Genomic DNA, 13,172 nt, shown 5'->3' with positions numbered 1-13,172 from the left:
TAGGATGAAATATTGAATGAGATATTTTTTTTAGTAATGGATCTGGACACATCTGCAGAGTTATAATTCACTTCTAACTGGGCTACAAACAATTTTTTTTACTCACAGTAGAGCTGGGGGTTTATAGTAATGCCAAAGTCATATATCCTTCTGTCTGGCACTCATTAACACAACTAGTCCAGCAGTTTTTTATTGATTGCCTTGAAACTTTATGAATATTATGGTCATAACCTGAAGATACACATATTGACAACCGACTTTGCTCCAGGAATTTTGGCTATTGTCCTTTTTGTTTTGTAGCAGTGTATGATATAGTCTCAGTAACACACAATCCCTCTTTATTTTCTGCTTTATCCCATAGAAAACATCTGTAGTTGCATAATTCTCATTCGAAGTTCAACTCAAAACAGCACATAAAAAATGCAAGTTATCAGATTTGAATTTGATTCATCTGCATGCTAGACATCAATAATTACTACTAGATTATGCAGGCATGTAAAAATGGGTGAGAGTTTTTTATTGTAATGTTATCAACACAGTCATAAAAATATTTATTGTGTTTAACTCATGTGAATTATCATAATTATTTCACTAGGAATATCCAGTAATTCATAACCTAACATAAAATAAATGCATATATTAATCCCTAACTTTTAAATACAAACATAAATGTACATTGTAAGAAGTGTATTTCTAACCATTGGTAATATTTTACTTAATTTTCCATGTTGCTTTTATTAGAATTTTCCTGTGTGTTTACACAAATGTGAACAGCATAGATCCATATCTCTTGACGCAATATATGTCAGCAGATCAGGGTGTATGCAGTTAACATGAAATCAGTAGATGTTTGTTATTGTACATGCATTTTACACAAGCCAATATGGTGTTATCTTGTTAACCAGGGCCTTGCTGAAATGGTATGCTCAATACATGGAGAGTACTGGGGAAACTGATAGTGCTTTGCAGTACTACGAGATGGCTCAGGACTACCTGTCTTTAGTTAGAGTCCACTGCTACTGTAACAACATGGACAAGGTATGAAGATGGTTTCTGTTCTCCTGTTGAGATGAGTTATATTGAAACCTATCTATGAAGGTTCCACAAAATCTTATCCTTTATGGACAGGTGTTTTTTTTATATAAAAGTCAGATATGTAGATAAAATGAAGATATGGCTCTCTTTTGATATAGCACCCTTCATTATGACATGATTTTGGATATAAAGTGGTCATGCCATGAACAATATTATTTCCAGTTTTCATCAAGTTGGAAAACTATATAACGACACTGACTTCCTAATTCATTCAGGCTAGGCATCACCAACACTTGATTTTACAGAAGATTTTGTCCTTTATTGGCCACTAGTTATTTTTTGCAGTTGTCAGCTATAGTAGTAGTTACAGACACTGAAACATGTAATTTACCGGTGAAATGCAGAAATGAACTCAAATGAAATGAAGATTTAATGCAAATGAAATGCAGAATGAATGCATATGAAGTGACGGCAACCTTGTAATTGAAATGGAGAGCAAAATGCAAATTGCAGAACAATAAATAATAAATGAAAATGAATATGTCAGTTTTTAAAATCAGTTACGTTCAGGCTGCCATATGTTTTCCACATTCAAGAGCACTTTCACATGAAGTAATCCAGGATCAGATTTTGTACACTGACACAATTTTTCTCTTAACAAGCTGCAGCATTTTTCTTTTATTGGCAGGTATAACAAACACCATTGTTGTGATGACATTAGTACTGGTGATTGTATTTGTTCAATTTATGTTTGAATGAAACATAATAAAATAAACAATCACCTAACAAATATTCTATAACTTTATTTGTACATTAATTGCAGCTTCAGTTATATTTGTATTTATATTATAAAGATAATACTGTCTTGGCATTTTATACAGTTCCTATTTTTTAATTCAGCAAATTTTAATAAATGATACGCAGTTATATATAAAAACCTCCCACTCTGGAGGGTTTTTCTCCCAAGTTTAGGGGTGTCTCCCATCCCTCCTATCACTCACTGAAATCTCCTGCAAACATAACTACCTGTGAAGAAAAAAAATGTTCAAATTTTTTCACATTCTGGTTGAAGTTTAGTATATTTATGGTAATACTGCCTGTGATCACATGACTGAACTGCCTTAGAGTCTATTCTATTTGTATAATCAAAAGTAATTTGGACAGGATTAAAGATGTTAATTAAGTATGGTTGGGTTACTCAAGAGCTTAAGTGACATAAAACTAGGTTAAGTTGGGCTTAAGAATTTAAAGTTTGTCTAGACATCTAAGAGTGCCAGTGTCAAAGTACCAAAATCCAAGCAACCAAAATATCACAAATTCCAATGATGGTTGGCATGGAAATTTCAGTGGTTGCAATCAAGTTCAAAGGGATATGAATATGCATTCTGCTCTTCCTGTAAAGCTGATTTTATTGTCGGTTATGGTGGCAAGAATGACATCAAACATCGTGCAGAATTGTGATCTCATAAAAGCATACTAAACAAATATGCAATCTCTGAAATCCATGTTAACAGAATCTGCATCAAATGTGGATAAAGTTAAACATGCATTGACACTATTTTGTCATCTTTGTAGCCAGACATAATCTCTCATGATCACACCACCAATGTACACTGGATTTTAATATGGACTATCTTACTCCAGGGACATTCATTTGGTTTTGGCCTGAATTCACTACTAGTGAACCATGGCATCATGGAAACTCACTAACACTTCACTTGTGACGTTTGTTCCTAGTAATTGGTTAATTATTTCAGGCTAAGGATATTTCCATTACGCTGAATTCCGGTTATCACACAAGTAATCACACAAATCTAAGAATTCCTTAAAATGGGGCGATATAACCAAATGTTCATACTCCAACTTTATTACAATATAAACCTACATGTGGTTCATGTTTTGAATAAGGATAATGTACAAGGTAATCCAAATACTATAATAATGGTAATACCATAGAACATTTCTGGCACTTTATTGACTGAAAAGTCAGCATATTTCATTTTTTGGTCAATATATTTCTGCTCACTTCATGTTAATTTCATTAAATTTGTAGAATAATTCCAATATTTTTGCTGTCCAAGGCTCAAAAAACCGAGATCATATCATTTCCTGAATTTCATAAAAACATGACATGTGAGATCCTCTTGTATTTCAGGCATCTGAGATCTGTAATGAGACTGGAGACAAAGCTGCATGCTATCATCTGGGACGGCAGTATGAGAATCAGGATCACATAAAGGAGGCGATCCACTTCTTTCAAAGAGCTTCAGCTTATGGCAATGCTATTAGATTATGTAAGGTAAGATATATGTTAGAATAGTATCCATTTTACTATTGCTGTTTCTAGGTACATGGTTTATGAATTTATAATTTTATAATTGTGTTCAGCATGAATGCCTTGAAAGTTATTTGGAACTGTTCATGCAGCAGAACTGAATAAAAGTTTATTTTTAAAAGCCAATAAAAAGTATATTTCTTATTCATATTACAATACTTTCTTCAAACTGAAAAATATCCTGTAAAGTTGTAACACAATTTAAGCTTTTCTTTTGAATGTCTTTTTACCAGGTTAAAAGTTCCTAGATAGAGCAGGCCATCTTTGGAAACTGACTGCCCTCTGACTTAGCCATTTAATTTCAGTATTGTTATTGGACATGATCTATGTTCTTTACCCTTTTTCAAGGAACATGGCTATGAGGATCAGCTGCTGAATCTAGCCCTGCTTGGACGCCCTGAGGACATGATGGAGGCCGCCAGATACTATGAGCAGAAACCAGGATCACAGGATAAGGCTGTCATGCTGTATCACAAGGTAATTCAATTTTAATTTTAATTTTAATTTTTTTAAATCATTTTACAGTTTACTTTCTTTTATCAACGGTATTCAAGATATCACAGCACTATGACTGACATTTACACCTCTGTAAGAAGTTAACTTATTTTAGCCACCATCAGTCTTAAACAGTCACATTTTTACAATCGCAGCAAACAAAATGTAAAGGAAATCAAGACTAAGTGGTCACCAGTCACTAGAGGCCAGTTTTGCTTCTTGGTAAAGGTTGTTGCTTAACACAGGCTTGATATTTACACAAGTGTCTTTATTTAAATTGATCTTGACATAACTTAATCTGGAGGCTAATCCATGTCAGTTGGAAGAAATGTCATGTCACATCCATCCCCATTCCCATGTCCAATAGAAAACATTAGTTTTCATGTTTCAGACTAATCTTCCACATTTGAAGCTGAATCCAAACAAATAAAAACTGACCAGGAAATATAATTTGACATCTTCATGTATTTACTTACCATAAGTTTTTCTTTTCTTCCTTTATCTCCACACTTTGTAACAGCTGTGGAAAATAATTCTCATTGGTGATTCACTGACACAGCTTTTAACCTTTATTGTGCAGTTGATCAGTATTATCTGTAGGATTAGTGATTGTTCATAAATTTGACACTAATTTAAATTTTTTACTTTAAGTTCACTATCAGTGCCTAACTTGAATCAATATATATTTTACTTCCATGATAAAGGTTTATAATAAGTTAACATACAGCTGTGAAACACAATTTTAGTAAGCTTAAAATGTCAAATTGACATTTAGAAAGAATCTTTCATATGGTGGAAATGAATGTTATATAACGAGTTGAATTGCACAGCTGTTAACCTGAAATGGTAATTTTACCAAATCTTCATTTTGTTTGCTTTTCAGTTGTGCTTCATTTGAAATGTATTTAGAATATTTCATTTGCGTTTAGTCTGCATTATGTTAATGTTTGTATTTCAGCTGTCATTTTCTTTGCATTCCATTAATGCTTGTATTTCAGCCATCATTTTGTTGTTCCACATTTACAGTCTCAGATTCAGAATTTTGCATCTTCTGTTCACCATTTTCTTGTAAGAAACGAAATGGAAATTATTGAAGTTTGGTTTTTCATTTTTGAGTGTTAAAGGGAGGGAATTATTGCTGTTGTATTCTGCCTTATTAAAGTCTGCTTTAATGAAGTGGCTAATGCAAAAAATGGCAAGGTAGCATTGAGTTTACAATAAATAAAAATATAAGCAAAGTGGCAGTAAATGTAAAAATATTGCTTTTTAAATATTTTTCAGCAATTTTATTAGAGATACGTATTTTGTTCCATTTAAATATGAGTTTTACAGATGCTGTTGTTGTTGTTGTTGTTGTGGTTTAACGCCATTTTTCAGCACAAGATAGGCTATACATGGTGGCCAGTATAACTGGTGGAGGAAGAACCCTGGAAAACCCAGGGAAGAACCACCGACCCACGAGAAGCTACTGGCAGGCTTTCCCACGTACCCACGCTAGCCGAGCCTTGGACTCGAACACACGCAGACAGAGGTGAGATGGCAGTGATCCGGAACGGTGAGCGCTTTAGACAACTCGGCCACTCGGGGCCCCATGTTTTACAGATGCAACCACCATGATGATGTCATCACATCAGTTCCATCTGCCTTGACAAGAATAATGTGACAGCTTATCAGGAATGAAAAATTGTAAAGAATCTGATCCTGGATTGTCATTTTCAGACCAATTCATGAAATGCATCCATGTTGTTTTGTTCCTTTTGCAGTACTTTGTGTCTACATTTGTTTGGAAGTATTTTTATATAATTCTTTGTATTTACATTTTTAGATCTTCATTTTAATATGCACCATATATCCATTGTTGTGCTATATGCCATAAGACCCTAATTCATATATACTTACATAACCTTTTTTGTTTATCATTCACTAATCTGCTTTCTGCAGATTTTTACATTTGCACTCTACATTTTTTCCAAATGCATTCTTCATTTCATTTGTGTTAATTTTGAATTTCATTTGTATTTATTCGACATACTTGAATTCATTCTGCGTATCCTTTGCATTCTGTTTTTATGTCACTGGTAAAATTGCCTTTTGCAGGGTCTGTATAATTCATTATGGTTCATAAATGTTAGTTTAAACCACACTAGTTTTAGATTTTAATTTCTTCATTATGTAGCTTGATGACATCGTTTAGTAGTTCTGTCACAGAGTATGGCATGTGAAGATTGTATCTCATTATTTTGGCTTTTGAAAATAAAACAGTTATGTACCAAGGTTGATAATTCATGTTCTGAAATCATCTGAGTGTATACAAGCAATATCTGATGCATTCATAATATTTAGACACTAGAAGGATATTTACTGTGCAAATGATATAGTTTGTTCTTAAATGTAACTGTGAGGGTCTTTTAACATGTTAAGAGACATGCTAAGTCTCATTTCTGCAAAGTAAATGTTGTAATACCAATAAATTCCTGCCCTTCTAAAGTTAATGAATATTGTGATGTCCTGGTACCATTTAACATTCACAAATATAATCTGCAGTAATTCTATTTGATCATGATCGGAGACAGACTAAATATTCTGGAAGCCAAATCAATTAAAGTCAGTTTCCTCCTCCGACGTATCAGGCTATGTTTGTTTATAGTAAAAAAAAATTCATAATGATCCATCAGGGTCTATTCTGGTACTGAGATTATCTGGAGAAACTCCCCCTCCATGTTAAAAAAGGAGGTAATTTTTTTTTATATTGGAGAAATTTAATGAAGAAATTAAAGTATAGCTTGAAAATTTGAAGCATGATTTTGACATATTCAGATAATTTTTAAGCACAACATTTTTAGAAATTAGAATCCTGCAATTGCACATTCTAGAATAGACCATTACCTGTGTAATATTGGACACTGTGGTATGACTTCTATTGCACATCCAGAAATAGACCTTTACCTGTATAATATAAGACCATGTGGTATGACATCTACTTTGCAAACATGTCTGTCTTCAGGCTGGTAACTTTTCAAGAGCTCTTGATCTTGCATTCCGAGCTAAGCAGTTCGGAGCACTTCAGATGATATCTGGTGACTTAGATGGGAGAGCTGACCCAGAGCTTCTTCAGAGATGTGCTAACTTCTTCCTTGAGAATGGACAATATGACAAGGCAGTGGATTTGCTAGCCCTTGGGAAGAAGGTAAGTACAAGACATAAAGGCTGTGAGATTTTCAGATTTGTACAATTGATACTGATCTGGAAAATAAGGCCACCATTACTCTATAAAATGTCTTAAAATTGTTTATTCTCCAAAACTACTTAATAGAATTTGACCAGACTAGACAGAAAGCATCCTGGCATGAAGACCTGTCGAATTCTTAAATTTCTAAATTGATCCTGATCTGCCATCAGATAAGGCTAATGTGACACAGAGTAGAAAAACCTTTAAACAACTTTTCACAAACACTGCTGAAAAGATTTTGATTAAATATGTCAAGAAGCATCCTGGCATGAAGTCTTTCAGATTTGTACAAATGATGTCAGCCCACATTTCAAATATAGCGACATAACTAAAACTATAAAAAGGCTTTAAATTACATTCTTTCCAAAACTGCAGAATAGAACTTTACCAAACTTGACAAAAACCACAATTGCATGAAGTGATTATGATCCTCCACCTAAATCTGCAATCAAATAATATGGCCACTATTAATGAAAACCTTTAAGTGACTTTTGCAAAACCAGGGAATAGAATTTTGACCAAGCTTTACATCTGTAAAACCAATGAATAGAATTTTGACCAAGTATTACATCTGTAAAGCCAGTGAATATAATTTTGACCAAGCTTTACATCTGTAAAACCAATGAATAGAATTTTTGACCAAGCTTTACATCTGTAAAACCAATGAATAGAATTTTGACCAAGCATTACATCTGTAAAACCAGTGAATAGAATTTTGGCCAAGCTTTACATCTGTAAAACCAATGAATATAATTTTGACCAAGCTTTAGATCTGTAAAACCAATGAATATAATTTTGACCAAGCTTTAGATCTGTAAAACCAATGAATAGAATTTTGACCAAGCTTTACATCTGTGAAACCAATGAATAGAATTTTGACCAAGCTTTACATCTGTAAAACCAATGAATAGAATTTTGACCAAGCTTTACATCTGTAAAACCAATGAATAGAATTTTGACCAAGCGTTACATCTGTAAAAGCAATGAATAGAATTTTGACCAAGCATTACATCTGTAAAACCAGTGAATAGAATTTTGGCCAAGCTTTACATCTGTAAAACCAATGAATATAATTTTGACCAAGCTTTACATCTGTAAAACCAGTGAATAGAATTTTGACCAAGCATTACATCTGTAAAACCAGTGAATAGAATTTTGACCAAGCTTTACATCTGTAAAACCAATGAATAGAATTTTGACCAAGCATTACATCTGTAAAACCAATGAATAGAATTTTGACCAAGAATTACATCTGTAAAACCAGTGAATAGAATTTTGACCAAGCTTTACAGAGAGCATCCTGGCATAAAGTCGTTTCAGGTTTATACAAATGATGTTGATCTACCATCTAATGTACCAGAAATAGATAAGGTCAGTCCATATATCAAATATGACCACCATTGCAACAATTTTAACAACTTTCTCTCCAGGATTGCTGAATTGAATTTTGCCAGAATTGACAGAAGCACCCTTATATGAAGACCTCTCAAGATTGTACCATTGATTCTATTCCGTTATTAAATATGGCTCCTGTTGCTAAAAATATGTAACTTTACAAGACTTCTCCAAAGTCGGTGAATACAATTTGACCAAACTTGACAGAAAATATCCTGCAGTAAAAACCTTTAAAGTTTATACAAATGATGCTGATCTGAAAATAGTAAAGCCATTAAACATCTCCAAAACATATGAATACAGCTTACTGAGTCTTGAAGAAAAGCATACTGTCATGAAGACCTTGATTGTTTATACAAGTTGAAATATGTCAGTCTGCCATCATATATGCTGCTATTACTAAAAATACAGACTCCTTTATCCAGTAACCACTTATTAGAATTTGACCAAATTTGACAGAAAGTGTCATAGCTTGAATGCCTTTCAGATGTATTCTTAAGATCCCATCTAAAATGGCTGCTGTTATTAAAAATAGAAACACCTTCTGATGATAGCCACTTAATGGAATGTAGGGAAATATGAACAACTTCATATAAAAATAACTACCACACATAATTTGGCACAAAGCGTCATGGCATAGGGATCTTTCAATATTGGACCTATGGTACTGATATGCAGTCAAATTTAAATGAAGATATGAAACTAGAGAAAGTCTTAATACACGTTTTCTTAAAATATGGAATCAACAGAACTGAAAAAGTGAAGTAAAAAGTGTGCTACTGATACATATTTCTTGTCCAGCTGTTCCTGCATTTGGCAATTGTGCAGCTGTCAGTCATGTTAATGATATCAGGCCTATTTGGACTTTTTTTTATGTTAAAGAGTCATATTGCTTAATTTTATGTTGAATAGCACCCATAATTACCCTTTAGAGTTTTTTAAATTCTATATATGCAAGCATGGTATTTTTTGCAAGCTACATGTAAAGATGAGATTTGAATTAGAATGTTATGCATTAAGAGGAATTCAAAATTTAACAATAACAAGTTTTATATGATTTTGTATTCCCCATTTCCAGCAGTTTAAAGATCACTAGCAGATACATGTAAGTTACAGGGTAAATTAGCCATGTTCCTCTCTTTTCTTTCTAGCTAAGTATGCTTAATTTGATTTTTTTACAATTTTGTCATAAGTATAAAAACATAAAGAAAGAAGAAATTCTAATAGAAATATTTCATTTTTCAAACTTATCTTGATAATTATCTGATTTCAGCAGAAAAGTATGAAACGTAGTCTCTGCCATAATTACATTTTGATCCATTTCTGAAGTAGACATTTCTTCAAAGATAAATAACTTAATTAGGATACTTGACTGTCTCACGCCGTACAAATTGCTTTGAGATTTGCCTTCTCCATGCATGCAAAACATCATCCAATTAGCCAGGGCTAAAGTGCTTACTGCACAGAATGCAGAAAGCTGACATAGGTCCATGGATCACTTCTTACTCAGTCCCATTTCTTTGCCAAATCAGCATTGTTTTCTTTGAAACACATTTGCTCATTAGGTGAAGTGAAACACATATTCACCTTCTTATTCGACATATTGATACTGATAAATTCCCATGATACCACCATTAAGTTATGTAGGCAGCTAATTGTAATTCTTTCTTTAATATAATCATCTGGTCAATTGAGACCAATTTAATAGAGTTTTACAGTAGTTCCAATTCAGTTGTTTCACAAGATTCAAAAGTGTCTGTCATTTCTATTATGGATACAGACAACCAGCAGCATGCTATACTGGAAATATGTCTGCATTTTTTTCGCTGCTTAAAAATTGAAATTTTCATGATATTTCAGTTTTAAAAAATAAATAGTTATTAGGCAGAACCAGTTTTTTGTAACTGCTGTAACAAAAGTTTTGTAAAACTTGATATCTCATACCTGAGATATAAAGAGCACAGATACAGATTGAACTTAAAGCTTGTACAGTTACATATAATGAAAAGTTGAACTTAAATTCTAGTACTGGGAGGCACTGAAGATCTGCATGGACCAGCATGTAGAGATCAGTGAAGATCTGGCAGAGAAGCTCACTCCAGAGAAAGATGAAACTGGCAACGATCCAATGGACCGTCTGAAGATCTTAGAAGCTATCGGAGAAGTATGCATGCATCAGGGCCAGTACCATCTGGCCACAAAGAAGTTCACACAGGCTGGCAACAAGATTAAGGTAAAATCTTGGAATTATGATAACTTCATAACATCAAGGAAATTGTTGAAACAAAGAAAACAGAAACTGAAACGAAATAGGGGTTGACATAGCTGTAACTGTCCCATGAAAAATCCAACCAGCTATATTTAGACGTTATCAAATTTTTTTTATTAACTTCAAGAGTTATGATATTAAATTTATGGAATTGCATGCATCTTGCCTGACAGAAGTCATGGCAGGTCTGCATATGACAGGTGTCACACTACCCCAAGTTTTGGTTATAATTGCTAACTAATCCTACCTTCTAATTCTGCTGACAAGGCAGTTTAAGATACACCCTATCATGCTAGAGTGAACACATCTTTACTGCTATACATACTGTCAAACAGAATTTTGTCAGCACCTTAACAATCAGTATAGTCGCAGATTTGTTTCAGAATAACAGTAATGATGTAGAAAACAAAAGAGGAGTAAAAATCAAACAAGCATTCATCCTAATTTTGTAATTTTTTTCTTTAGTAATAAAGTATTTAACAATTAATAAGAGCATAGAAAGGATACACTACTATTATTTTCACTAGGGTTATCATAGATCTTAAATGTACACAACTAATAATGACCATCATGATTAAGAAAAAGAGAGGCAGTCAGGATGAAATTTTGAATCTAAAGTAAGTCAAAAAATTTCAAGAGCAAATGGCAGAAGCAGTTCTCATGGCCAAGATACAACAAAGCATTAAATACGATGTTTTGCAAGTTATATCAAAAGCACAAGCAGAGGAACAATTTTGTCAATCCAGCTGTTTCAAATTTTGAAAAGTCATCCATGGTTGACCATCTGGGATGTATTGAACAAACATCCTTTTTCGAAAGATGAAACTGTCAGAAAGCAACATATTTGTTACAGTGTTCAACAAATTGTCACGATATGAATTTATGAGACCAGTCATTTTGAGCATTAAAAATTGACAAAAAGTTAATAATAAAATGAAATATCTTTATCTATGCTGTATATAGCTGTCTTTAATATAATTATATTTATGGTACAGTACAGATACAGGTATTTATTTTCAACAATGTTTTAGTTTCGTTGTCAATCAAAATGATTTTAAGTACATGTGTTTGAACATTTGCTGGAAATGGTCATGCTTTCCATCACCAGCCTCACTTTCCACTGCTACCAATAAAGCAAATGTCCTACAGCAGGTGTGTTCAGTTCAACCTTTGTTTGGATGGGGACCAAAACAAATGCTTAAAGCTGTGGTCTGCATGCGCAAGAACAGTTCCTTATCACTAATTATGCCTATTTTCAAAAAGGGCAGCCTACATGACCATGAACCATGTAATGTGAATGACTGAACCACATAAAGCCATGGTTTAGGCATGTCTGTACTACAGAATATCAGATAGGCTTGGTACTTCTAATATATATATTTTAATTGTTTTAATTGCAGGCAATGAAGGCCCTTTTGAAGTCAGGAGACACAGAGAAAATTGTATTCTTTGCTGGCGTTTCAAGGCAGAAAGAAATTTATGTGATGGCTGCAAACTATCTGCAGTCCCTGGATTGGAGAAAAGATCCAGAAATCATGAAAAACATAATTGGCTTTTATACCAAAGGCAGAGCATTAGACTCTTTAGCAGCTTTCTATGATGCCTGTGCACAGGTAGAAATTGACGAGTATCAGAATTATGATAAGGCCCTGGGGGCACTAGGGGAGGCATACAAGTGTATGAGTAAAGCAAAGATGGATGAAGTGGCACAGGCAGAAAAATTGGGACAGTTGAAAAATAAGATGACCCTTATCAAAAAGTTTGTGACAGCTCGAAGGTAAGTTGGCTGCTGATCTGACCTTCCTACAAAAACTGTTACTCTCAGTTAAACAGCATTGCCCAAATTTATTTATTTATTTAGTTTTTTGTGTTCTAATCATCATTTCTCAGTCCTTGAATGTAAAAAAAAGCATGTAACTTTATCTGTAGATAAAATGACCATAATTTTGTATTGAACTGCACCGTTTGAGAAAAATAGGTTGGTGTGGTTTACAAGATATTCTCAGATGACCTAATTATGTTACCTGAGTAATGCATTAGTCCCTCACCCATAAAAACATATCATGTTATAAATAAGGTTACATTGTAGTATGGCACAATCAGTATCAAAACTACATTCATCCCATCATTGTGTGATGAACTGCACTATACTCAGGTGCAGTATATTAAGGGACTACTATAATCTTTTCGTGAGGATGCTCTAACTGAACAAGATTTATTTTTAACTGTCTTTAGATATAATGTTTACCTGTATATAATGTGAGACTGCCAGTTACATTACTTGAATGAATAGTATGGATTCTGAACTTTTAGCTTATAATTTGAGGGTAGATTTGGGTCTTTAATGTTTGGCAGGTGGTGCACATTGTAACAAATGAATAGGGTATTACTGTGTTACCATTGTAAACTTTTCT

The 13,172-nt window shown here is 33.5% G+C and overlaps 1 protein-coding gene across 1 annotated transcript in view; it reads left to right on the top strand.

Annotated features, from left to right (window-relative positions):
* The window catches only part of LOC149803740 (intraflagellar transport protein 140 homolog), a 107,471-nt gene that overhangs the window by 80,995 nt on the left and 13,304 nt on the right, over window positions 1-13,172 (top strand). Inside the window, exons 24-29 of the mRNA XM_089953498.1 lie at window positions 906-1,038; window positions 3,191-3,334; window positions 3,719-3,847; window positions 6,870-7,052; window positions 10,516-10,722; window positions 12,159-12,535. Of these exons, the coding sequence (XP_089809624.1) occupies window positions 906-1,038; window positions 3,191-3,334; window positions 3,719-3,847; window positions 6,870-7,052; window positions 10,516-10,722; window positions 12,159-12,535 (1,173 nt within the window). The remainder of the gene's footprint in view (window positions 1-905; window positions 1,039-3,190; window positions 3,335-3,718; window positions 3,848-6,869; window positions 7,053-10,515; window positions 10,723-12,158; window positions 12,536-13,172) is intronic.

Source organism: Sinohyriopsis cumingii, chromosome 3 (assembly GCF_028554795.1).
Source record: "Sinohyriopsis cumingii isolate HCF-2022 chromosome 3, ASM2855479v2, whole genome shotgun sequence".
NCBI lineage: Eukaryota > Metazoa > Mollusca > Bivalvia > Unionida > Unionidae > Sinohyriopsis > Sinohyriopsis cumingii.
This window is presented reverse-complemented; position numbering and strand designations above follow the sequence as displayed.